Source organism: Bos indicus x Bos taurus, chromosome 4 (assembly GCF_003369695.1).
Source record: "Bos indicus x Bos taurus breed Angus x Brahman F1 hybrid chromosome 4, Bos_hybrid_MaternalHap_v2.0, whole genome shotgun sequence".
Taxonomy (NCBI): Eukaryota; Metazoa; Chordata; class Mammalia; order Artiodactyla; family Bovidae; genus Bos; species Bos indicus x Bos taurus.
In genome coordinates, this window is record NC_040079.1 from 1,218,285 (window position 1) to 1,240,833 (window position 22,549).

At 58.9% G+C, this 22,549-nt stretch overlaps 1 protein-coding gene across 3 annotated transcripts in view; it reads right to left on the minus strand.

The window, feature by feature from the left end:
• DNAJB6 (DnaJ heat shock protein family (Hsp40) member B6) overlaps positions 1–22,549 on the minus strand; it is a 52,295-nt gene that overhangs the window by 3,160 nt on the left and 26,586 nt on the right. For 2 of the 3 annotated variants that reach the window (XM_027538460.1, XM_027538461.1), the window contains exons 6-9: positions 17,514–17,645; positions 16,067–16,211; positions 15,600–15,670; positions 1,006–1,185 (exon numbers count right to left, since the gene is read on the minus strand). In XM_027538460.1, the coding sequence (XP_027394261.1) occupies positions 1,006–1,185; positions 15,600–15,670; positions 16,067–16,211; positions 17,514–17,645 (528 nt within the window). The remainder of the gene's footprint in view (positions 1–1,005; positions 1,186–15,599; positions 15,671–16,066; positions 16,212–17,513; positions 17,646–22,549) is intronic. The other variant, XM_027538462.1, reaches the window with a different exon arrangement.

The window sequence follows — 22,549 nt, forward strand, 5'->3', positions numbered from 1 at the left end:
CAGGAGGTGGCAATGAACCCAGGGAGGACGCCCGCAGGCCCATGCGAGGCACAGCAAGCCTGTTCTGAACTCACCCAGCCCTTCCATCCGCCTGTATTTTTCACTCGACCACCCAGGAGAAAGGTGTCTGCCATCCTTGGGGCTCTGCAGACCTGGCTCGGGGCCCAGCACACCCACAGTCCAGCGGGCGGACAGGACAAGCCCTGTCCTCAGGGGCAGACCTGGACCTGTTCCACATGAGGGGGGTGCCAGGGGGGCTACAGGCACTGAGCTCCCAGCAGGAAGTTCCAGAAGAAAGCAGCGGACCCTGTCCTCCCGGGTCCCTGCCTTGCCCCAAGGTGCAGAGCCAACCTCACTGAGACGTCATTCTGACCCCGCGGATGAGGGGCCACCTGCCCTCCATCTCGTGGCCAGCTGTGGTCAACCTGGCGACTTCTGGCCCTGAGAACCAAAACGATCGCTTAGAACTGAGGAGCGACCCCAACTACAGATTCCCGACGCCTGGCTCCAGACTCAGCCAGGTCCAGCCTGCACACAGCTGTGCCCTCAGACGTGATCCAGAATCTTCTATGGGGACCGCAGTTCACAGATCCTCCCCCCACCCCGGACCCCAAGATAACGTCGGGTCCAGAAGCTGAAATAGGGAGGAGCAGGGCCCGTGTGATCCCGGGCAGGACCCCTCCCCTGGGATAGGGGGGGCCAAGTCAGCACCCGGCACGCGGCAAGAGGGCCCCCGGGGGCAGGGGGCCCCAAGGCCGCGCCCGTGATCAGCACGAGGGCGGGCAGCGGGGCTCAGTCCGCAGACAGAGGGCTCCTGGGGGCAGGCCGTGCCCGCGGGCTCTGCCGAGACAACACACACATGCGGTGCTGGGAGCCTGGCGCCCGTTTAATGTGGCCGCGCCCGGCCGCCCCCACCCACCCGTCAGGCCAGCACGCAGCAGCACAGGAGGCGTCTTGGTCCTCGGGGGCCCCGCGGCGGCCGGGGGGCGGGGTCCCGGTGCACACCTGCGCAGAAGGCGCCCGGCGCGTCCTCGTCCTCCCCCGCGGCGTGCGCCGCCGGCCGGGGAGGGGGCGCGGGCCGCGGCGGCCGCAGCGAGCGGGCGCTGGAGCTGGCGGGCTGGGCGGGCAGCGCGCTCTGGCCTCGTCGTAGGCACTCCTCCGCGAAGGCGTCCTCGTCGGCCACACCTGAAAGCAAAGGACGAGACGCGCGTGAGCCGGGCCGGGGCCGCGTCCTCGCGCCAGCGGGGCCGGAGCTGAGCCTCGCGGAGAGAAAGGGGGAACCAGGCTGGGCCTCGCCGTGCTCAAGGATCCCAAAAGCCCCCCGCCGGCCCCGGGGCGACAGCGGGGCCGTGCTGCGTGGGCATCGCCCCGGGGAGAGGGCAGGGCCGTCCGTGGGCCCTGCCGCGATGGAGGCGGCAGACTCCCCGCGTCCCCCGCTCAGGCCAGAGCGCCGCTGGAGCTCTGAGCCAAGGACCCCCGCACACGGTCACTTGTCACGGCAGACACACGGCCGAGCGCGTGCCTCCGCGCTCAGGGGCTGTGTTTCTATCAGTCTTTTCAAACACAGGAGGAAGTTCTGCATGTGATCGGAACACCAGGAACACCGGAAGAAAACAAGTGGCAGCCGCCACCGAGCAAGTTCCGGCTTCCTTCTCTGCAGTCACAGCGCCCTACCTGAGGGCATGGCTGCAGCAGCCCAGTGACAGTGGGAAACGGGGACCCGGGTGGTGGTGGCACCCCGTGCCCCCCAGGGGTGAGCGCGCAGCCCCTGCAGGCCCGCGAACCCCACGGGGTCATCCACGCCAGCGCCCCTTGACTGCCCCGCCCACCGCAGACCCCACTCCAGTCCCCCTGCCCCGGGGGAGGACAAGACGACCACGATGCTCCCGAAATGAAAGCCCTGCTCTTTCAACGGGGCTGCGAGCACAGCTGCTGCTGCCCTGGTAACCGGTCCCCAGGCCCTGGGCTCGGTGCTGGGCAGGGGTGCGGGGCCTTGCCTCTGTCTTCTCCAGACGCGCCTCCTCCCCAAACCCCACACCTGCCCCGGCCGAGGAATCCTCCTCCCGCAGCACAGATGCTCACCCTCCAGACACAGGCCGACGCTGGGGAGCCCAGACCCGGGGCCTGTGCTTCCAGGGCTCCTGAGCGGACGCTGCGCCCTGCAAAGCCTCTGCCCACCCTGCAGGCCTGGTGGGCCCCTGTGGCGGGCCTCCACCAGCCTCACGATCCCCTCCAGCAACACACACGCAGGCCTGGTGGCAGGGAGGGGCGCCTGGCAGTCAGCATGGGGCCCTGGCCACTCTCACAGCAGACGTCCACCCCAAGGGGCGCTGGCTGAGGAAGCAGGCCTGGCCGTGGCCCTCACCCCCGCCCCTTGCCTGCGCAGGGCTGCCTCACCACCCCCAAGGGGTCACCAGCGCCTCGAGGACATGGGCTGTGTGCATGAACAGAGCGGCTCTGGGACACGACCGTCTGCAGGAGGAAGCGCCCGAGTGCAGGGGCCCGGGGCAGAGCAGGGCTGGGAGCTCCCAGGGGCCTGGGGCTGCGGTGTCCAGCACACACACAGGCATGACCCCCAAATACGCAGAGCACTCCGGGGGAGGGGCCCAGAGCCACAGCTAATACACGACCATCACAGTGACGTGACCTCCAATCCAGGCGGGACGCAAGTTGGGGAAGGTAGGTGGCCCGACCCTGCAGCTAAGGGTCACCCCCAAGCCCACGCAGGGCTCCAGTCCACCAGGCAGGAAGCGGCCGGCCGACCACTCGTGGGGGCTTCAACGTGCTTTTGCAGGGACATGTGCTGCCAGGTGGGGCCCAAGTGCCCAGGTGCTGGACAGGCTCATGCTGGGCAGCTGCGTGCCCGCAACGGCCTGGATGTAGCGGGGTGGGCATCCTGGGGGCCAGCCTGCTGCCGGTACCCACCTCGGACCCCCAGGGCCCGTCAGCTGTGCAGGAAGAGGCGGGGCTCCCCCAGCCCCGTCCTGCTCAGGGAATCCCACCGTGTGTCTGAGTGAGGGCGAGGCCAGCCTGCCAGGCCGTGCGCGGGATGCCTGTCTGCTCTGGACGGACTCCAGGGGCGCCAGTGCTCAGGCAGGGGGGCCCCGCAGGAGCCGCAGATCCCCTCCCGGCCCCAGCACCTCCTCAGGGCTGCACCTGCCGTTTGTCTGGGCACGAAGCTGTCTGGACACACCAGGCCCGACGCGCGGAGCACACAGGGCGCCCCCCGTCCCGTGGTCAGGACGCCAGCCTTTCACTCCACTGGGGGAGAGGGTTCGGTCTCCAGTCAGGGAACTAAGATCCCGTGTGCCCCGTGGCATATAAATAAGATGAAAAACATGTTTAAATTCGACAGCTGCTCTTATTTTTACAAAGGCACACGGTGCAGAACACACTCCAGGGCTCAGGGTCTGGCGAGCCCCCCAAAGACCGGGACCCCCTGTGGGCGAAGGGAGGACCCTCCTGGGCCCCAGGGTCCTCTCGGCATCCAGACGGCCATCTGACCCCCACCAGGGCACACACGCACCCTCAGGGCTGGAGCCCAGGGCAGCTCGTGCACTCACTAGCGCGGGGTGGGCGCCCTCCCGAACCCCAGGGGCACACCCAGCTCGGCGAGGGGCTCATGCTGTGCTGACCAGGAACCCCCCAGGCTCACACACGACTCCTGGCACCCTCCCGCCTGCCACCATGAAGCCCTCTCTCTCACAAGCACCAGGCCACAGGGTCTCTGAACTGGGCACCGTGCAGGGACAACGGAGGGGGCGTGGCCTATGGGAGCCCCTGATAAGCGGTGGTACCTGCACGGCTGGGCTCCTCACGGTCCCACGGGCTGGCCACCCACAGCGTCAGGAGCCCCAAGGCCCTGGGTCTGGAGCAGGGCGATCACGTCGCTGACCCCACAAGTTTCCCCTAAAATCCCACCTGTGTCACGCGCCAGGAGAGGGTCCTCAGCGGGGCGGGGGTTGGGGGGGCGCTGGAGAGAAAGAAACATGTGTACTGAGAACCTCTTCCCAGTAGTTCCGCCGGGTACTTTCTGAGAGAGACCCTTCCATGTGCGTCCACGCAAGCGCCCATTATGAGCCCACCATTACACGCAGAGTAACACTGGGCATTAACAGGTTTACAAACACGAGGCCACCATCCTCTTAGATGCAGAGGACATCATGCGAAACGCCCGGCGGCAGGAGGCTCAAGCTGAAATCAAGATTGCCGGCTGTGTGCTTAGTCGCTCAGCCGTGTACGACTCTTTCTGACTCCATGGACTGTAGCCCACCAGGGTCCTCTGACCATGGGGATTCTCCAGGCCAGAATACTGGAGAGGGTTGCCATGCCCTCCTCCAGGGGATCTTCCCAACTCAGGGATCGAACCCAGGTCTCCTGCATTGCAAGTGATTCTTTACCAGCTGATGCCAGGGAATAACCTCAGATATGCAGATGACACCACCCTGATGGCAGAAAGTGAAGAGGAACTAAAGAGCCTCTTGATGAAAGTGAAAGGGGAGAGTGAAAAAGCTGGCTTAAAATTCAACATTCAGAAAACTAAGATCATGGCTTCCGGTCCCATCACTTCATGGCAAATAGATGGGGAAACAGTGGAAACAGTGAGAGACTATTTTCTTGACCTCCAAAATCACTACAGACAGTGAATGCAGCCATGAAATTAAAAGATGCTGCTCCTTGGAAGAAAAGCTATGACAAACCTAGACAGTATATTAAACAGCAGAGACGTCACTTTGCTGATAAAGGTCCAAATAATCAAACGATGGTTTTTCCATGTGAGAGTTGGACTATCAAGAAAGCTGAGAGCCCAAGAATTGATGCTTTTGAACTGTGGTGTTGGAGAAGACTCTCGAGAGGCCCTTGGACTGCAAGGAATCCAACCGATCCATCCTAAAGGAGGTCAGTTCTGAATATTCAACAGAAGGACTAATGCTGAAGCTCCAATACTTTGGCCACTTGATGTGAAGAGCTGACTCACTGAAGACTCTGATGCTGGGAAGATTGAGGGCAGGAGAAGGGGACTGATAGAGAATGAGATGGGTTGTATGGCATCATGGATCTGACGGACATGAGTTTGAGCAAACTCCAGAGACGGTGAAGGAAAGGGAGGCCTGGCGTGCTGCAGTCCACGGGGTTGCAGAGTCGGACAGAACTGAGCGACTGAACCACCACCATCCTCAAAACTGTGCTCAGTGGCAAGTGACAGAGACCGCTCCAGAACATGGGGCTCCCCGGAGTGAGCTCACTGCACACCCTGGGCACTGGCAAGCCCACCTCGCGAGGCCCAGGCTGTGACCGCAGCTGGGACCAGGCCCGGGTGAAGAGGGCTCGTGCCTCACACGGCTTCTGAGCCGGAGAAACAAGCCCCCAGGGACAGCAGCTCCGGCAGACGTGGGCCCAGCTGGCGTCTCAGAGCCAAGGCCAGCCTCTGCCGGGTCTCCACGTGCCGCAGCCAGGCCCAGACCGGGAGCTGCCCTACGGCCACAAACACGCATGGCAGGGGTCTGCAAGGTCCCCAACAACGGGCGTGTGGGCCCCCAACCCAGGCTCCGAGCCGATGCCCCAGACGTCTCCAGACTCTCCCAGGGCAGCGGCGTCCAGAGCAGAGACGGCTCTGCCCTCAGGGTGGCCGGGGCCGTGGTTGCCAGTGGCCCCCCTCCCTGCCCGGGAGCCAGACACCCCACCCCAAGGGGGCACAGGACACTCCTGGCAGAGGCAGGGCCAGTGCTGGACACAGAGGCACCGCAGACAGCTGGGGCGGCCTCGCCCGCGTCGGCTCTGGGGCTCCCCGGTCACGCTGCCCTGGCCTCGTGCCCACAGCCTCCCCGGCACCCATGTCCTCCTGCAAGACCTGCCCCCGTTCCCAGGGCTGCGTGCATCCCCGTCAGGGTGGGAGGCCCAGGGCCCCAGCCACTCGCCCCTGGACAGGACCCGCCGGTCTCTGCTCAAAGGCTCTCTGCTCAAAGGCGGAGCAGGTCCGGGGCCAGCCAGCCCGCAGGCGTGGCCACAGGCCCAGCCCCCAACCCCTTCGGACCCAGGGCTAGGACAGACATGGCTCCTTCCTAGGAAAACCCAGGGCAACAGAGGTGCCCCAAGCCGCGAGGGGACGAGCCTCTGCGAGGCCTGGGAAGACCGTTCACCTCCCCGCATTCAGCCCACGGGGGCTGGCGCCTGGAGACAGACTCCGGGGTGTGCCTGCACTGCTGAGACGCCAGATCTGCGGGACCGTCACTGAGTCTCGCGTTCGCCACGCCGCGGGTCTCTGAGCCCATCCTCGGTTTTGGGCTGAAGGGCCTGTTTCTCACAGGGGCAACCGGTCCTCAGAGGCTTGGTCGCTCCAGGGAAGCACTTAGGGTCCTGATTTCAGGTGGCAGAAGGGCGGAACACACGCACCAGCCATGAGTCCAGTGCGAGAGGAGACATGCTGCCCAAGACCCCCCGCCACCATTACGCTGCCTGGGCTGCAGGTCCCGATGGCAGACGCTGCCCAGGAGGCCGACAGAGGCTCTTCCCTAAGGACAGGGTGGCCCCAAACCCCCAGACCTGTCCCCACCCCCAGGAAACGCCTGCAGCCAGGAGTCTTGCACTTTGAGTCACAGCATTGGGCCCCACGATGCTCAACTGCTACACTCAGGGCCAGGGCCCCACACAGTGGGCATCCATCTCTCCTTCCCTGGGGTTCCCTCCGCACCCACGACCCCGGCCCCGGGACGACCCCCAGGCCTGCTGTGGACATTCAACGATGGCCCAGGGCTGCTCCTCACCGAACAGAAACCTCCTCCAGAAAAAGCATGCTGTCCACCAAGGGTCACAGAACAGAGTGCCCCCACTGCAGGCTCCCACTGCAGGCCACCCAGCACCTGCAGGGGACGGCCCCCACCAACCCACCCACCACGGCACGGCACCAACATCCTCACGAACCCACACACCGCCCCTGTGGTACAACCTAAAATTCCACGAGTTTAAACCAGCAAGTGATGACGGCCACTGCCATCCCACCCCCACACCTAACGTCACACCTGCTGAAAACCAACCACACCTTGGCTTCTTTCTACAGCTTCTTCTGCGCTTTCCATACAACACCATCAATTACGAGACACTCCTCTCCTCTGATATTCACCGAGCTTTTTGTTTCAACAACTTGCTACGTAAACGCAAAGCAAGTCACTTGAAGGAAAGTCAGTCACGTCCAATTCAACCACCCAGAGTGGACTATTTTGGTGTCCCTTCTGCTAGCCTTTTCCCTGTGCAGGAGCTAACGGCTAATGCGCAGGAACTGCAGCCCGTGGATCACCCGTCCTGCATCCTCTTCACTTGGGAAACTAAACACACACCAGAAAACACCTGCCCCGTGGCACCAAGGGAGATAACATTTCAACACAAACCGCGACCGGCCGGCCCCTGTGCAGAAGCTCGGTGAAGTCAGCGAGCAGCTATGAGGGGAATGTCCCAGCAGCAGCCACACGCACACAGCCAGGACCCCAAACGCTCCGCTTCTTTCCTCAAATGGAGCCCCAACACAGGCAGGAATCTGGCTGATAACATGCAAATAAAAGCAAACCTCCTCATGTAAAAACAGAGTCACTTTTTCCTAATATGTACAACCCCCCAGGCCTCGGGGGTGGCTGCTTTTTGCTCTTCTGTGTTGAGGGGGTGGGGCAGGGTTAATCCCATGCTTCCCCACATCAGGAATCCCACTGACACACACTGGATTATTCAAACACCCAAAAATGCACCAGCGGCCTGAGAGGGGACCCCAGGGTGCAGGGCCTGGTATGTGCCGTTCTCATGGGCTCAGCGCTGGCCCTGCGGCATGGGCTCACACACAGCCCCGGGCAGGGATGCAGACCCACGGGGGCGGGGAGGGAGCCGGCCCCAGGAGACTGGGGCCAGGAGACACGGGGCACAGGCCTCAACCACAGGCAGACCGGGAAGGCAGGCGGCGGCAGGGAGGAGTCGGGAGGGCGCCCATGCTGGGGCAGGAGGGACGCGGCTCGGTGTGGAGGCCAAGGCCACAGCAAGAGCCTCCCATCCTGCCATTCCAACCCAAGTGCTGCAGGGCATCCACGCCTCCGACACCCCAGGGGGCCGGCCACCCCGGCAGCGCTGAGCTCAGGAGAGACCCTGTGCCCTTGCACCCTGCCCTGAGGCAGCCCCCCACGTGCACCCCCCTCTCCCGAGAGCCTGTGGGGCTCATCACAAGAGGCATCCGTGCGCCGCGGGCTACTCCAGGCACGGGCCCACCGCTCACACACCTTGGGTGGACTGCTGGAGGCCCGCGGGACGGCCACCAGGAAGGCCGAGGCCAGCCTGCCCCACTAGGTCTGCCCGAGGGCGCCCGGCCCCGGTCCAGGCCCCGCACACCCGGCAAGAGGGGACACGGCCCGGGCGGGAGCCCAGAGGCTCGCCCAGAGCCCCCTCCCACCCCCTGCAGAGACCCTCCCCTCCCTCCAGAGCGCCCCCAGCCCACACAGCCCCCTCCCCTCTCCCACAGGGCCCCTCCCCTCCCCCACGGAGCCCCAGCCTGCAGAGCCCCCAACCCACAGAGCCCCCTCCTCTCCCCCCATGGAACCCCCTCCCCTCTCCCACAGGGCCCCCTCCCCTCCCCCATGGAGCCCCAGCCCACAGAGCTCCCTCCCCTCTCCCACAGGGCCCCCTCCCCTCCCCCACAGAGCCCCAGCCTGCAGAGCCCCCAACCCAGAGCCCCCTCCTCTCTTCCACGGAGCCCCCTCCTCTCCCCCACGGAGCCCCCTCCCCTCCCCCACAGAGCCCCCAGCCCACACAGCCCCCTCCCCTTTCCCACAGGGCCCCCTACCCTCCCCCATGGAGCCCCAGCCTGCAGAGCCCCCAACCCACAGAGCCCCCTCCTCTCCCCCACAGAACCCCCTCCCCTCTCCCACAGGGCCCCCTCCCCTCCCCCACGGAACCCCAGCCCACAGAGCCCCCTCCCCTCTCCCACAGGGCCCCCTCCCCTCCCCCACGGAGCCCCAGCCCGCACAGCCCCTCCCCTCCCCCGAAGAGCCCCTCCCCCACAAAGGCCCTCCCCACAGAGCCCCTTCCCCTCCCCTGCAGACCCCCAGGCCTCAAAGGCCCTCCCCGGCCCATAGAGCTCCCAGCCCACAGAGCCCCAGGCCTGAGGCCCTCCCCCGCCCACCCCACTAGCAGAGTCCCCTCCCCTCACCTGCAGAGCCCCAGGCCCCCAGGCCCACACCGCCTCCCACAAAGATGGCTGGCTGGCGCCTGGGGCCACACGGCTGGAAGAGGCCCCAAGAGAAGCTGGGTCAGGGCCAGGCAGGACTGGGAAGGTGGTAGGTGGGACCCCCTCTCTGGTGTGAACGGCCAGGGGCCCTAAGCACCTGAGAGGGCGGCCTGGGCCCTCCCCAGCTCAGTCTGCACTCAGGCGGAAGCGGGGCTCTCCACAGGATGACCAAAGGCTGTCCCCACAGACACTGACCAACATAAACCATCAGAGGACGGACTGATTGCCGCAGGGCCCCATGGTCACAAAATCTGACTTTTCTCGAGACACCATTTAAACCACACAAAAATCTCAGGATGAGTGAATCTAGTTTAATATTGATATCCATTAAATACATTTTTTAAAAACCTGTATTACATAGACTAGCAGATACGTGCCAAGGAACTCGCAGGCATTTCATCAGAACACCCCACCAGCAGGCACCACAGTGACAGTGCAACCCGGGTGGAAAGAAGACCCAGAGGACAAGACGACGCAAGAATCCCCAACGGGGGGCACACCACACAAGACTTCAGGGACACCAACACTGGCAAGAAATCTGGGAGCAAGCTGGGTGACTTCAACACATACCAACGTTCCAAATAATCAAAGCCACACACGGACAAATACAAGTGAAAATACACGAAGAAGAAACAAAACGTTCAGATGCGCAGCATGTACGCTGTTCAAGCAAAGGCTACCCCCAGACACAACACAGTCCAGTCAAGTGAACATGTGACAACTAAAAAGGAACAGGGCTTTGTCAGGGCAGGCCGACAGCGAACGCTGATGAACAGGCGCCTCTGAGATCCGAGGACTGCAGGAAAACGGGCGCCTGATACTCACCCTCCAGCAGAGGCTCCGTGTCATCCCACCATGAACCATCCCACCACGAACCGCGCAGACGGGGTTCGCGCCTGTGAGGAACCCCCGCTCCCTGTGGGAGGTAACTAACGATCACCACCTTTCAACACACACGCGTCCACGCCCGGATTATTCCACACTGTCTAGGCGCCGAGTTCAGCAGGACCTCTCCTACGGGAACACCACCCCACGCAGACACCCGGACGGTCACAGAACAAGCGAACGTCCACGCTTCACCGGGCAGCACGAGTCCTGGGGCGGGGGCCGCGATGGGTGCCCACGGCCACCAGAAGACCACGGCTGGACAGCTGCCCCAGCCGCACCCGTGGGGCCACAGCCGTTCCAGAAGCAACCAGAACCCGGACCCCATGTGGCAGGATGCCAGCAGCCAGGCCCCGGATTCCACAGGAGCCTTCCCTGACCTCCTCAGACTCGAGCCCATGTCAGCTGCACTCAGGCCCCTCACGCAGCCCCCAGAGAAGGGACGCAGAGACAGGACTCGGAAAGACCACCTCTCCTCCCACCCAGCTCTGGGCTCCGCGTCGCCTCCACACGCAGCAGGGCCTCGGGCTGCCGGCTCCAGGGAGGGGAAAGCTCGTCAGTGTGGGAAGACAGTAGCAGCAAAGGCCGGCAGGGCCTGCCTGCACTGGCTTGCAAGAGGCACAGCCATGCCGACGGGAGGGCCTGTCTCCCTCTCAGGCAACCTTGGGACGTGCTGTCAACCCTGGGTAAACGCATCATCCTTCTAGGAGCTCCAGGAGCATCTTTAGTTAGAAGGCAAGTCCACTCCACTCCACTTTAAAGTGTGAATGCTCTTCAAGAGGTCAAATCACATGGGGTGTTTTTTTGGTGCAAACAGAAGAGTGCTTTTGAATGTCAGCAAACATTTCAAAGGTGGTGGGATCAGCCCGCCAGGCTCCACTGTCCATGGAACTCCCTTCCAGGCAAGAATACTGGCGTGGGTGGCCACTGCCTTCTCCAGGGGATCTTCCCCACCCAGGGATGGAACTCCCGTCTCCTGCGGCCCATGAGTCAGCAGGGGGATCCTTAACCGCTGAGCCGCGTATCACACACCACACAGCTCCTGGGTGGACTATTTTAAGTAACTTCTACCCCCACCTCCCGCCCGCACCTCAGTGCTAACCTCCACCCCACGGTGCTGGGCTGTCCATCCAGGGATCGACCAACATGTACACGTGACTAGCAGAGCGCGTGTGGAGTACACTGGGCAGCCGCTGGACTCAGGCCGCAACAGTCTGGCCACTTCTCAAGGTGCTGGTACCTGACATCCTTTTAAGGAAATTATGACTCCCAATTTTAAGCTGGAAAGTCACTTGCTATTACTGCTTAAAAAAGAATCACAGGTACGTGACTCTTTAGACTTCCCATATACAGGAGCAACTGTGTGCAAACTAAAACGTCCTGTGCACTGATCCTTAAAACCACAGCTACACCTCAATCACTGGAAAAAAGAACAGGAGAAGCCTGATGCGAAGATGCCTCTCCAGCCCGGGGGCTCTGGCTGGAGGGGCAGCCGCAGGACGAGGAAGGCCCAGAAGGCCGAGGGCTGAGCACCCTCCACCGAGGCAGGCCGCCCCGGGGCTCGTGGGCGCCCGCCGCTGAGCGCCCGCCAGAGTGGGGCTCCGCGGGGGCAGGGCGCCCCACATCCCCAGGAGGCAGCACAGTCCCCGCAGGGCAGGGAGAGGCGAGGCCACGCTGCGCCCGCTCTAGCACTCCCGGGCCCGGCGGCCTGCAGCCTGGGCCTCCCGCGACACCAGGCCGGAGGGAGAGGGCGGGGAGGGTGCAGGACACCACGGGCCGGGCGCCCCTCCAGGGGCAGATGAGCCCTCTGTGGGGAGAGACGGCCGATGCGTAATCCGCTGCGGTACCTGCTGTGAGACCAACCCACCAGCAACCACCAAAGAATCCGGCCTCCCACGCTGGACACTGGGGTCACGGGGGTCACGGGGCAGGAGGCCTGGGGGACAAGGTGGCCAGCTCACGGGCAGCACTGCCAGGCTGCAGGAGTGAGCCCTGCGGGGGGCAGGCACCATGCTGACCACAACAGACCCCTCAGGCAGGCCCAGCACCCACGCGGGGAGGCAGAGCAGGAACGGCTGGCCCGCCCTCGTGGGGTCTGTCCTCCCACGGCGGCTGGGACGCATTAGACGACTCTGAGAACCGCATCAGAGGCAAAGGGGAAGACGTCCAGCCACGGTTTCCACGAGGCGCACACCTTGCCCAGTTGAAACCTCAGTCAAGGCCCAGGGGGGCAGTCTGGTGAGACGGGCGGACAGAGTGCGAGCAGAGAGCAAGCAACAGGCATTCTGAGGCCCAGTCCCCCCGTTCACCAACAGGACGACGATGCAGAGTCCCAGAGAGGCCTAGTCCTGCACACCCCTCATCACCGTGATGCCGAGATTCCTGCTCTCAGAGAAAGAGCTGCCGGGACCTCCCTTCCTCTGACCTTGATAGGTAGCAAGACAATATGACTAGTCACCAAAACACAGGGAAAAAAAATGTCTTACCACATTTTCATTGCTGGTCACACTCAGTACTAAATCTCCATCTAGCTAACTCAATTCATCACAACTGCAAGGGCTAGCAGATTCAGAGGTGTGAGACAAGGATGAAAAGTCACCACATGAGCAGTTCTAGAAACAGAAGCCTCAGACTTAAAGGATGCAGCCAAGGATGACAGAGAAAGAAACCGATGATTTAGGCTTGTGCCTTTACACCTGTGTCACTAAACCACCCACTCTGAAAGCAGCAACCACCTCGAGAATCACTCAAGGCAGGCAGGATCTGGGGTTTAAAGTAAAAGGCCATGGGTCACAAACATGCAGTCCAACCCCAACCAGACCACACAGCAACAAGGGAGCAAATTCACTCAACAATCTTGGCTCCAAAGCCCCCTGAAACTGTAGTGGTCACCTCTGTCTTGTCTGTGAACTTCCTGATGACTAACCACTGAGAAACAAGACCAGAGACAACGGATTAGAAAACTGCTGCTGGGTTCTCTGCTGGATTCTGGCGACAAGACCACCCTGCAGAGCCAAGGACAGCTGGTGGGTGACCAGGCAGGAAGGGCGAGGCTTCCGCAGACAAGGGAGTGAGAACCGAGAGGAACGACGCGGCCCCACGAACAGTGGCCGAGACCCTGGCAGACCAGACGTGGGGCACAGGGGCTAGCTGCGGGGAGTCTACAGCTGTCTCCGCAGACCTCCACAATGTGCCCTGCATGGACCGTCGGGAGGAAGAAAGGGGAGCGGGCGTGAACGCCGGGATGGTCCGTACCACACAGAAACCCTGACTGGGCTTCGGAACCTCTGGAGCCCGGGAACGACAGGGAGGAGGCACCCACCGTCACTGAACAACCCCCAGCGGGCGAGGGGGCGGAGACAAGGAAGGAGAAACAGCGTGAGCGAGCGCGGGAACAGCGGCACCGCAGTCCCCTCAAGACTGGGCTCCAAGGGCTCCACGAAGACCTCCACCCCGCACGGCAGGGGTTTCTCCCGAACGTGGGCACAGTGCACAGGCGACGAGACAGTCGAGCTCGGCCACCAGCAGCCTTGGGGGGAGCAGGGCCCAGTCTCCTCCTGCAAAGACCCCCGGGGCTCCAGGAAGACCTTTAACCGTGAGTACAGGGACCGGCCGACGAGCAGCCCTGAGAAGACAGAAGCCGCTGCTCGCGGGGCTGTGGCCACTGGCGGCACCGCACCCAGCAGCCTGCCCTGTGCACAGCCTCGCCCAGCACAGGGCCCAAGGCTGCAGACACCAACCCGCCCGCGTCCCGGGCTCCGGGAAGAAGGCCGAGCTCTCCGCCCGCGTCACCGACGGGCCTGTCCACGGTGATGCCAACACTGGCGACTCCCCGAGCGGGGACGGTGGCCGTGTGACGGTGGCGCCCCCAGAGCACCGTCGCCAGCAGACGGCCCTCTTCTGCGCACCCGGCCAGCCCAGGGATGTGCTCTCAGGCACCCGGACCGCTGAGGGGCGCACCAGACTCCTCTTAACTGCCCTGGTGTCCCCAGGCGGCCTTGAGCCTATTCTCCTCAGCAGTTCATCCCACCCGTCAGACACCAATTTCAAGTGCCGGGACCCTCTCCCTGAGTGACTGAGGCCAGCCACGTCTGGGCTGAAGCACAGACGCAGCACGCCCCCCGGGCCAGGCCGTCGGCCGGGCGGACCTCACAGCACGGCTTTCCAGCATGACCGCCCACAGCCGCCTCCTCGCAGCCCCGGGTGCTAAGACGGAGCCGCACGGCCGCCCCTTCCTTGTCTTCCTAGCTCCAGCTGTCTTCCCATACTTACATTCAAGTATGCAATGCTTCTTTAAATAGCTTCTTCTAGCAGTTTGACACTGTTTAGATTCAAAACAAACTTGAGTAGGGTAGTTAAAAAGACCAGCTAGCTCTTGTGTAATACCCCTCTGGCTGGAATTCCAGTTATCAGTGGTCATCATGACGGGTCACACTGATGGAAAATGCGAAAGAAAACACCTTCATGTCTGCCTGTGCCAGCACCATCGCGAGACTCCCAGGCACGCTACCTTTCAGCGAGCTGGCATCAAACACAGCCTAGAGAACTGGGAAGGGCGGGAGGGTGGGCAGCTGGTTCTGCCCTCCCTGAAGAAATGGTCAATGAATTGCTAATCATTACTCCACATCAACAGGGAATTTTCATACACTCTCCAAATACATCAAAGAACAGACATCAATAAGGTCCAGGGTCAGCCTCAGCGTCCAGACGCAGAACGAAGGACTCCAGGAGCACAGGCACGGAGTCACACACACACAGGAGGGCAGGCCCCACTCGGGAAAGAATGCACCGAACACATTTGCATTTATTTTCTTTTTTTTTTTTAAAAGCAAATGACAAAGACCCAGTTTACCAGCTTAACTTTTTTAAACCTAAGCTTAACATTACATATTTAAACAATTGTCAAAACTTACTAAGTTGCCAGCATTCATGCACAACTGGAAAACATCCTCAATGCACATTAAACCAGAAATGTATTACCATTAATGTATTAATATCGTCACTACTAAATACTGAAAAAAACTGAGATTATTTTGTGGAAGAGTCATCCTGGCAATGTTAACTTCACAGCAGGCTGAGACTACTCGGCTCACGTTTCAAACACAATGGAAAAGCAGTCCGTGCTGGTGTTAGTGTACGAAAGAGTCACGGCCACCTTGGATTACGTTTAATAAAAAGCAAAGTGCATACAGAGATTTACAACAATTTTAAAGACAAATAAAATGGTCCTATCACGTGGTCCCAACAGTAAACTCAAAAGTCTATGACAAACAGGGCTCCGACGAGCTGTGTATAAATACTTTAGATTAGGTACAGTTATACTGAAAGTCGAGTTCGTTTGAAATCTTCAAAAAAATGTTCCTGTTAATCCTCGCATGGCGCGTGCCAGAGTTAGGGTTCTGCTACGCGCGTGCGGCCAGCTACTTGTTATCCAAGCGCAGCAGCTGCTCCTTACCATTTATTGTCAAGGACTTTAACTGGCCGTCTTCTTCAACTTCCACCCTTTCTTGACCATTCTCGACAATCCTGCGGGAGGGGAGGCAAGGGGGATAAAACACATCTTAGAATCGTCGTATGAAATAAGTAGACGTGTGTGTGAGCCTGAATGCGCATCTCTAGAGGACTTGCCACGGATACACCTGAAGCCACTAATGCTGTGGCTGAAGCCAACATCCTGACAGATGACTCTGAACACAGGCGCCAGCCATCCAAACGCTCCAGGTGCTACAGTGGCTGCGTTTCCAACACACCACTCACTGCACACCACAGGGGCGGTGTCTACTGTGTCACGCGAAGCAAACATTTCCAAGGAGAAGCTCTGATCGGGGGCTGGACAGACGGCCCAGACACCCTGCCCTTCCCGGGGGTGGCACTGGTGGTGCCCCACACCTATGCGTGAGGACACAGACGCCAGGCCCGCACCTCTTGGTGGTGATCTTCCTGCCGTTCACCACTTTCGTCGACGTCGATATGGACTTGTAGTTGCCCATCCCACTCCCGCCGAAGGCCGAGGAGGAGGAGAACGCTGTGAGGCCCCCGTGGCCTAGCGAGCCAAAGGAAGAGAACCCTGTAAGAGACAGCAGAGGGGTCAGGGATGAGCGCAGCACGCGCGGCCAGCCCGGGGAAGCAGACGCGTGCCCCCATGGAGCCGGGCCCTGCACAGCCTGCGGGGCCGCCCAGGCACCTCCCCTACCCACGGGCCAGCACCCTGCCCCCACGCATCTCACAGGATGGCGCGGACGCCACCACAGACTGGCACACCCAACAAGCTCCTGCTGGCTCCTGTGAGTGTGACCACAGGGGATACAAACCTGAATTGCCAGGAAGCTGAAGTAACTTTAGCAAGAATACCACAATTACCAGGAGAAGTATGGGTCTGGAGTTCATGGACTAATTCTCAGCTGTGAGGTGCCACCTAGGACACGAAACCCTGACTCTCGGTCCGCAACAGAGCGAGTCCACTCTGGGCAGGGCTGAGGCTGCTCTGCCTGTTGGAGAGCCTGCTGCTTGCCCCGCCCTGAACGCCCCTTACAGCAGAAACACGCCCTCCCCACGGCTCCTTAAAGGGGAGGACTGCATGCCACACACACGCCTTAAGTGAAATACTCTTTGACAGGTTTGCCCAGCTTTCTCTGACTCTCCCTAAGTCCTTGCATACTACGTGGCATCTGAGGAGGGGGCCTGCTGGAGGAAAGCACAGCTGCACCTGCCATGGGTGACATAGCCCCCTGGCTTCAGGAGGCAGGGTCTGGGAGCTGCATGCCCTGTGCTGCCCACAGAGCACGGGACCCTCACACAAGGGAGGCCCAGGACAGACAGAGGACCTGGGCGACATCAGAGGAGAGCTGAGAGTCCAACTCTCCAGTGAAACGCGGCTGCGCCAGGCTGCGTGCCTGACTCTAGCTGATGAATGGCCTCCAGTCGCAAGCCAGTGCCACGCACCAAACCTCACCAGTAGACTCTGCATGGCACACACAGGCCCTCCTACAGCCTTAGCTCCTGATCCCATCAACTTGGACTCTCCTAGGACACCTTTATTTTTTTTCTTAAACTGCTGAGGTTAGACTAAAAAGGATTTAATGAGATTATCTAAGTTATTTCAGTCATTTATCCCAAAACCTCACTCTTTTTAGCCAAGAATTTCATTAAATACTGGCCTTTAATAGTTAAGATTTGAAGTAGGTTCTCAAGTATAACATTCTTTGGAAAATTAGGGGAAATGTGGATTACTAAGCAAAGGTGTGTATACACATGCACTGCAGCTCTGAGCTGCCCCACGACAGGCGTGTGCACACGGCAAGCGCCCCGGATGAAAGGGGCCTGCACTGGCGTCTGCTCAGACACCAGGCTGAGTCTGAGGGTGTAGTACCTGCATCAAAGGAAGGAAACGCCCCTCCAAAGGAGGGAAATCCGCTGAAAGTAGAGAAGAACGAGCCCGTGCCTCGGCTCCGGCTTCCGCGGGGGCCCCTTCGATTTCCAAAGAAGTCCTCAAACGGGTCTTCTAAAAAGAAACAGAAGTGCTTAGTGAAACCTTGACCCAGGGTGCTTCTCCACAGGAGAGCTGAAAGGGAATGTGAGCAATGCCTCCCGACACTGTTGCAGCAGGAGCAAAGCTCCTCCACAGCGCAGCTCACCCTCAGAGACCACAGTCCATCCAACCTGCGGCTTTACTGCTGTTTCCGAGACTCATCTAAGAACACATCAGAGCTTTGTGTGTCCCAACACAAAGCTCAAGGTCATCAATACGCACCACAGACCCGGGCAGAGAGCTGCGAGCAGAGCTCTTCACACGGAGCTCTTTTTGATGGTTGTTACCAGTCAGTGAGCACTTACTGAAAACATGAATTATACAAACTTTTAAAATTCACTGAGGTTCCCTCTTAAATTCACTATGAAATCAATCAGTGCTGTATTTTTTCTAGGAAATGGGAATTCTTTGAGAAATAAAAGCAAGGACTCCTGACAGATGGTTAAGAGAAAAGCACCCATGACACAGAAGCAAGAGAACCGGCATGGCCTATTTCTAAACCAAGGCAAGCGTGATCAAAGCAGCAAATCCACGCATCTAAGTGGCGAAAGGAACAGAACAGTGAGCAGGACAAGGCCGTGAGCACGAGGCCAAGTGGGACTGCGGCTCACAGGGCACCGGCGTGCACGGGCAACCATGCCTGGGAAGCCCCCAGGTAGCTGGCAATGACCGGAGGCAGACCCGAGCTGAAGGAACGCTCAGAGTGGGCACGGGGAAGCAGGTGGAAAAACTACAAGCCTTTCTTAAGAGAGCAGTTAACAGAGCAGGAAAGCAGGCCTGAAGAAGCAGGCGTTAGGAAGCACGGTCACTGGCGCCCTCCTCAGAGACCCAGAAAGAAGGCAGGAGAGGGAGGAGGACCCAACAGGAACCAGCCCAAGGCAGACACTGCTCCACCAGCCCCATGGGGAGCCGAGACCCGGGCAGCGCTGGGAGGCAGGTGCTGCCGTCGACAGGACGGAGCCCAGGGGCTGCTGCTTCTGAACCGCAGGTCCCGCGTTCCACAGTAAGTGCCGCCATGTGAGACTCAACCTGCAGAAAGTCACTTCTATCAGCTACTTTGTGAACATGGCCCCCAGTGCCGTTATTACCATATTTAGAAGTATAAATACAAAGTTTAATCATAAACTTTAAAGTTAAAACGTTTTAGAAATCTCTAGGGAGACTTCATCCTGTTCACAGAAAATCCAAGTGTTCTATTAAGTTGCTTTTCACCTCATCCTCATCAGGGGTCTACACGGCGACACGGACACGCTTTCCGTCCGTCCGTCCAATCACAAGACATCAGGTAATTACACTCCTGTTACAGCCCCAGGTCAGGGCACAGACATGGCGAGTGCAGTCTGAACTCGTGATCGCACTCTCAACAAGAGCCACGTGGGCAGCCTCAGACACTCACTGCCCTTGCGAGAGCTCCTGAGCCACTGTCTCCGCGGCTCCCCAGTTTACAACGATCACAGTCCGCGTCCTCCTGCAGCGCTCCTTTCATCACTGCCCTAACCATTCGTTTAGTTACAATTTAAGGCTCATACAGCAACTGAAACCTTCAAAGACGCTTCACAAAACTCCTGGGACCAACTTAAACCAGTGTCCGTTTTATACCACCATTAAATGGTTTTAATTTGTTTACATGAAGCTAAATGAACTTTTGTAATTATAAAATCACCTTGTTCAGAAGCTACTTCAAAAGATAGTTAAGTAACATTATAAGAATAAGGCCAGTTGGGTTTTCAGTTATGGTTTTTTGTTTTCTTGTATTCTTTCATTTTTGAAGTTTTTTACCTTGCACGCGTTTCTATTATACAGCCTAAATATGGATTTTTACAATTCCAGTAGTCACCGAATTTGAACGTGTAATTTCAGATATTAAGGTCAAAACAGTTAACCCGAAAAATGAAAAGGCTCATCTGTAAGTCATGGCAACACTAAAAACAAGTTTTTTTAAAAAGCCGTGATGATGATGTGTGAGCGGGAGCCACGCTGAGGCCAGCACTCCAGGTGTGGAGAACAGGTGGCACCAAGCTTGTGGGCTTCCCAGGCGACTCAGTGGTGAAGAATCCGCCTGCCAGCGCAGGAGATGTGGGTTTGATCCCTGGGTCAGGAAGATCCTCTGGAGGAGAAAATGGAAACCCACTCCAGTATTCTTCTCCATGGGAATTCCCATGGACAGAGGAGCCTGGCGGACTACAGTTCATGGGGTCACTCAAGAATCGGACGTGACTGAGCACGTCATAAGCCTTCACAACCTTCAGCCTCCAAGCTAAAGACAATAGTTAATTAATAGGCCCTCTCATCCAACAATTCAATCTACTTCATGGACATCAACTCATCAGACACGGAAATAACTTACTAAAGGGCCCCCAAGCTTTTATAGTGAAAACTGAAAATTACCTAATTACGTAATTTTCCCATATACAAATGGAGAACATGTTAAATGAAGGTTTCTGAAGGGTCATCAGGTTTAAGCTTTAGAAAAAGCACACATTGCAACTCTCACATCTGAAAAGTGCTCACAGCGGGCTTTCAACTGGTGACGAGACACAGGCTGGTTCCCGCTCCGTCCTTTTACCCCGTTTAGGTTTTCCCAATTCTCATGTTCAGTCTGTATGGTTATTATTTTTGAGGGTAAAAGGGGTAAAAACTGCATGTATCTTGTAAGTAAATTTGAATCAGACACAACATAACTGAACACGCTGCCAAGGACCTGTTCGACGTCACTCCCCGTGGCGCCCAGAACCGGCCCGCCAGCCGCGACACTGCAGCGGGTGAGGGCACAGTCCTGTCGGGAGCTGCAGCCTGCCGCTGCGATCTGGGCCGCTGCGTGTGTGCTCATACTACGCACACAGCTGTGTCTTCCTGCCCGCTTACACCCTGCCACAGCACAGCAAACGCAGCTCTGTCAGAGTCTCAGCAGGGCCCCGCCAGAAGAGGTTGGTGCCCGACCTCACCTCCTACTTGGGAAAATCAGCGTGTTCTCCACGACACGCACGCTCCTTATCAAGTTTGGCTCAATTACGATCTTACTACGGTCTGCTGGAGATGAATTATGGTTGAAGGAGATGGCGCATGTAGATGTCAAGGAGTTAACAAATTCTGTGTCCAGTGAAGGGGCCGCCTCGAAGGTGTTCTCAGATGAGAGGAACGTGTGGATCAGCCAGCCGCGTGGAGCAGACTGCCATCCCAGTGTGAATGGGCCCCTCCCATCACGCGTGGGCTGAACAGACCGAAAGGCCAACGCTTCCCACAAACATGAGCGCCTGCTCCCAGCCGCCGCCTCTGACCGGGGGCGCTGCTGGCTCTTCAGCCTGATGGCCTCCAGAGTCAGACTGGGACATGGGCCCACAGATCTGGCAGGTGCGTGTCCATGATCAAACAGGCCCATGATCACTTCTGACAGAGAGAGGGAGGCACACCCTGCTGGGTCTGTCTCTCGGGAGACCCTAAACGCAGAATTTACAAGTCTGTCAGAGCCACCTCCCTGGTCACGGCGCACCTGTGTTCAGCCAGGTCCTTTCCCGCAACAACGCTGCATCACGGGATACACATACACGGAAACAGGCCCATGTCCAGCCTGTTAAGTTAACAAGGACTTAACTCTTTCGGGTCCCTGTTCCAGGTGTCCTGGATAAACACTCCTCTGCAATCTTACATGGTTCTGCTCTTCTCAGAAACACCAAGCCAAATCCACTAAGGTGATGCTTGCAAAACACCTAAGTAATAATGTCACACTTATGACAAAAAATACATTAACCAAATGCTATGAAAAAATAACACAAAATGTGTTCCAAATGTTTACACAAGTACATACATGTAAGAAGACTTAAGGAAAAAACTCAAAGATGTTTAGAGCCATACATGCCCCCAGGAGCAGAGCTAAGGGCCTGACCGAGAGCACTCAGTGAAGGCTCACAGGTCCTGTCCTCACGGAGCTCACCACGCAGTCCCCAGGACACACACACACACACACACACACACACCACTGCACAACAAAGGAAAACACCACAAACTCTTAACAAGCACCCTGAGCATTTCAGACAGAGAAAACAGGCCACTCCACTAGTCTCAATGCTGAGCCACAGCAACCCTGAGTAAAGAGCGACACGTGAAACGCAAAGGCCAAAACAGCAGACAGACTCCAGTGCGATCACCCCACCTGCACTAACCCCAACGCCACAAACCAAGATCAGAACACTCCTTCGCAACAACTCAAAGTTCATAACGTTTTCTTCTCACATATTCCGAAGCAGAACACAACATATTTGAAAAGAATCTGAAATAAACCTAAGTGACTCAGAAACAGCCATGGGTGACCCACGGCTGGGACCCTGGGCAGGAGGGCTTTGGGGCGCTTCTCCACAGCTGACCCGGCATCGGGGTGGTGCCTGGCAGTGCACGGCAACCCCGGAATTAACACTCCCCAAATGAACATCATGCTTTCAGCTGTGCACACAACTTATTACAAAACCTAGTTTCTAGTTACACTACAGGTCTAGTTGGAACACTGTATTTTCTAACAGTTACAAAAACCCATCCAAGCCAAGGATGCCAAGCACACACTAGGGATCCAAACACCCTACTTCAGTCGCATCGGAGGCCGGGGCACCTGCAACTCTACCCTCGCCAAGGACCTGTGAGGGAGCCGACGGGCAGGACAGCCCACCGCCCTCAGCCACAGGGACCACCGTGCCAGGAGGGAGGAGTCCTGCCTGGACTCCTGCGTGGACTCGGGAAGCTCCGCCGTGGGGGAGCCGGAAAGGCCATTAAAGTCTCAAAACCAACTCTGGATTCCCAGGGAGATCATACAAAGCCTGGGGCCCAGACACTGCTCTCATGACCCAGAAAACAACTCTGAGAGTGGCCTTTTCGGAAGCCTTTCCTCT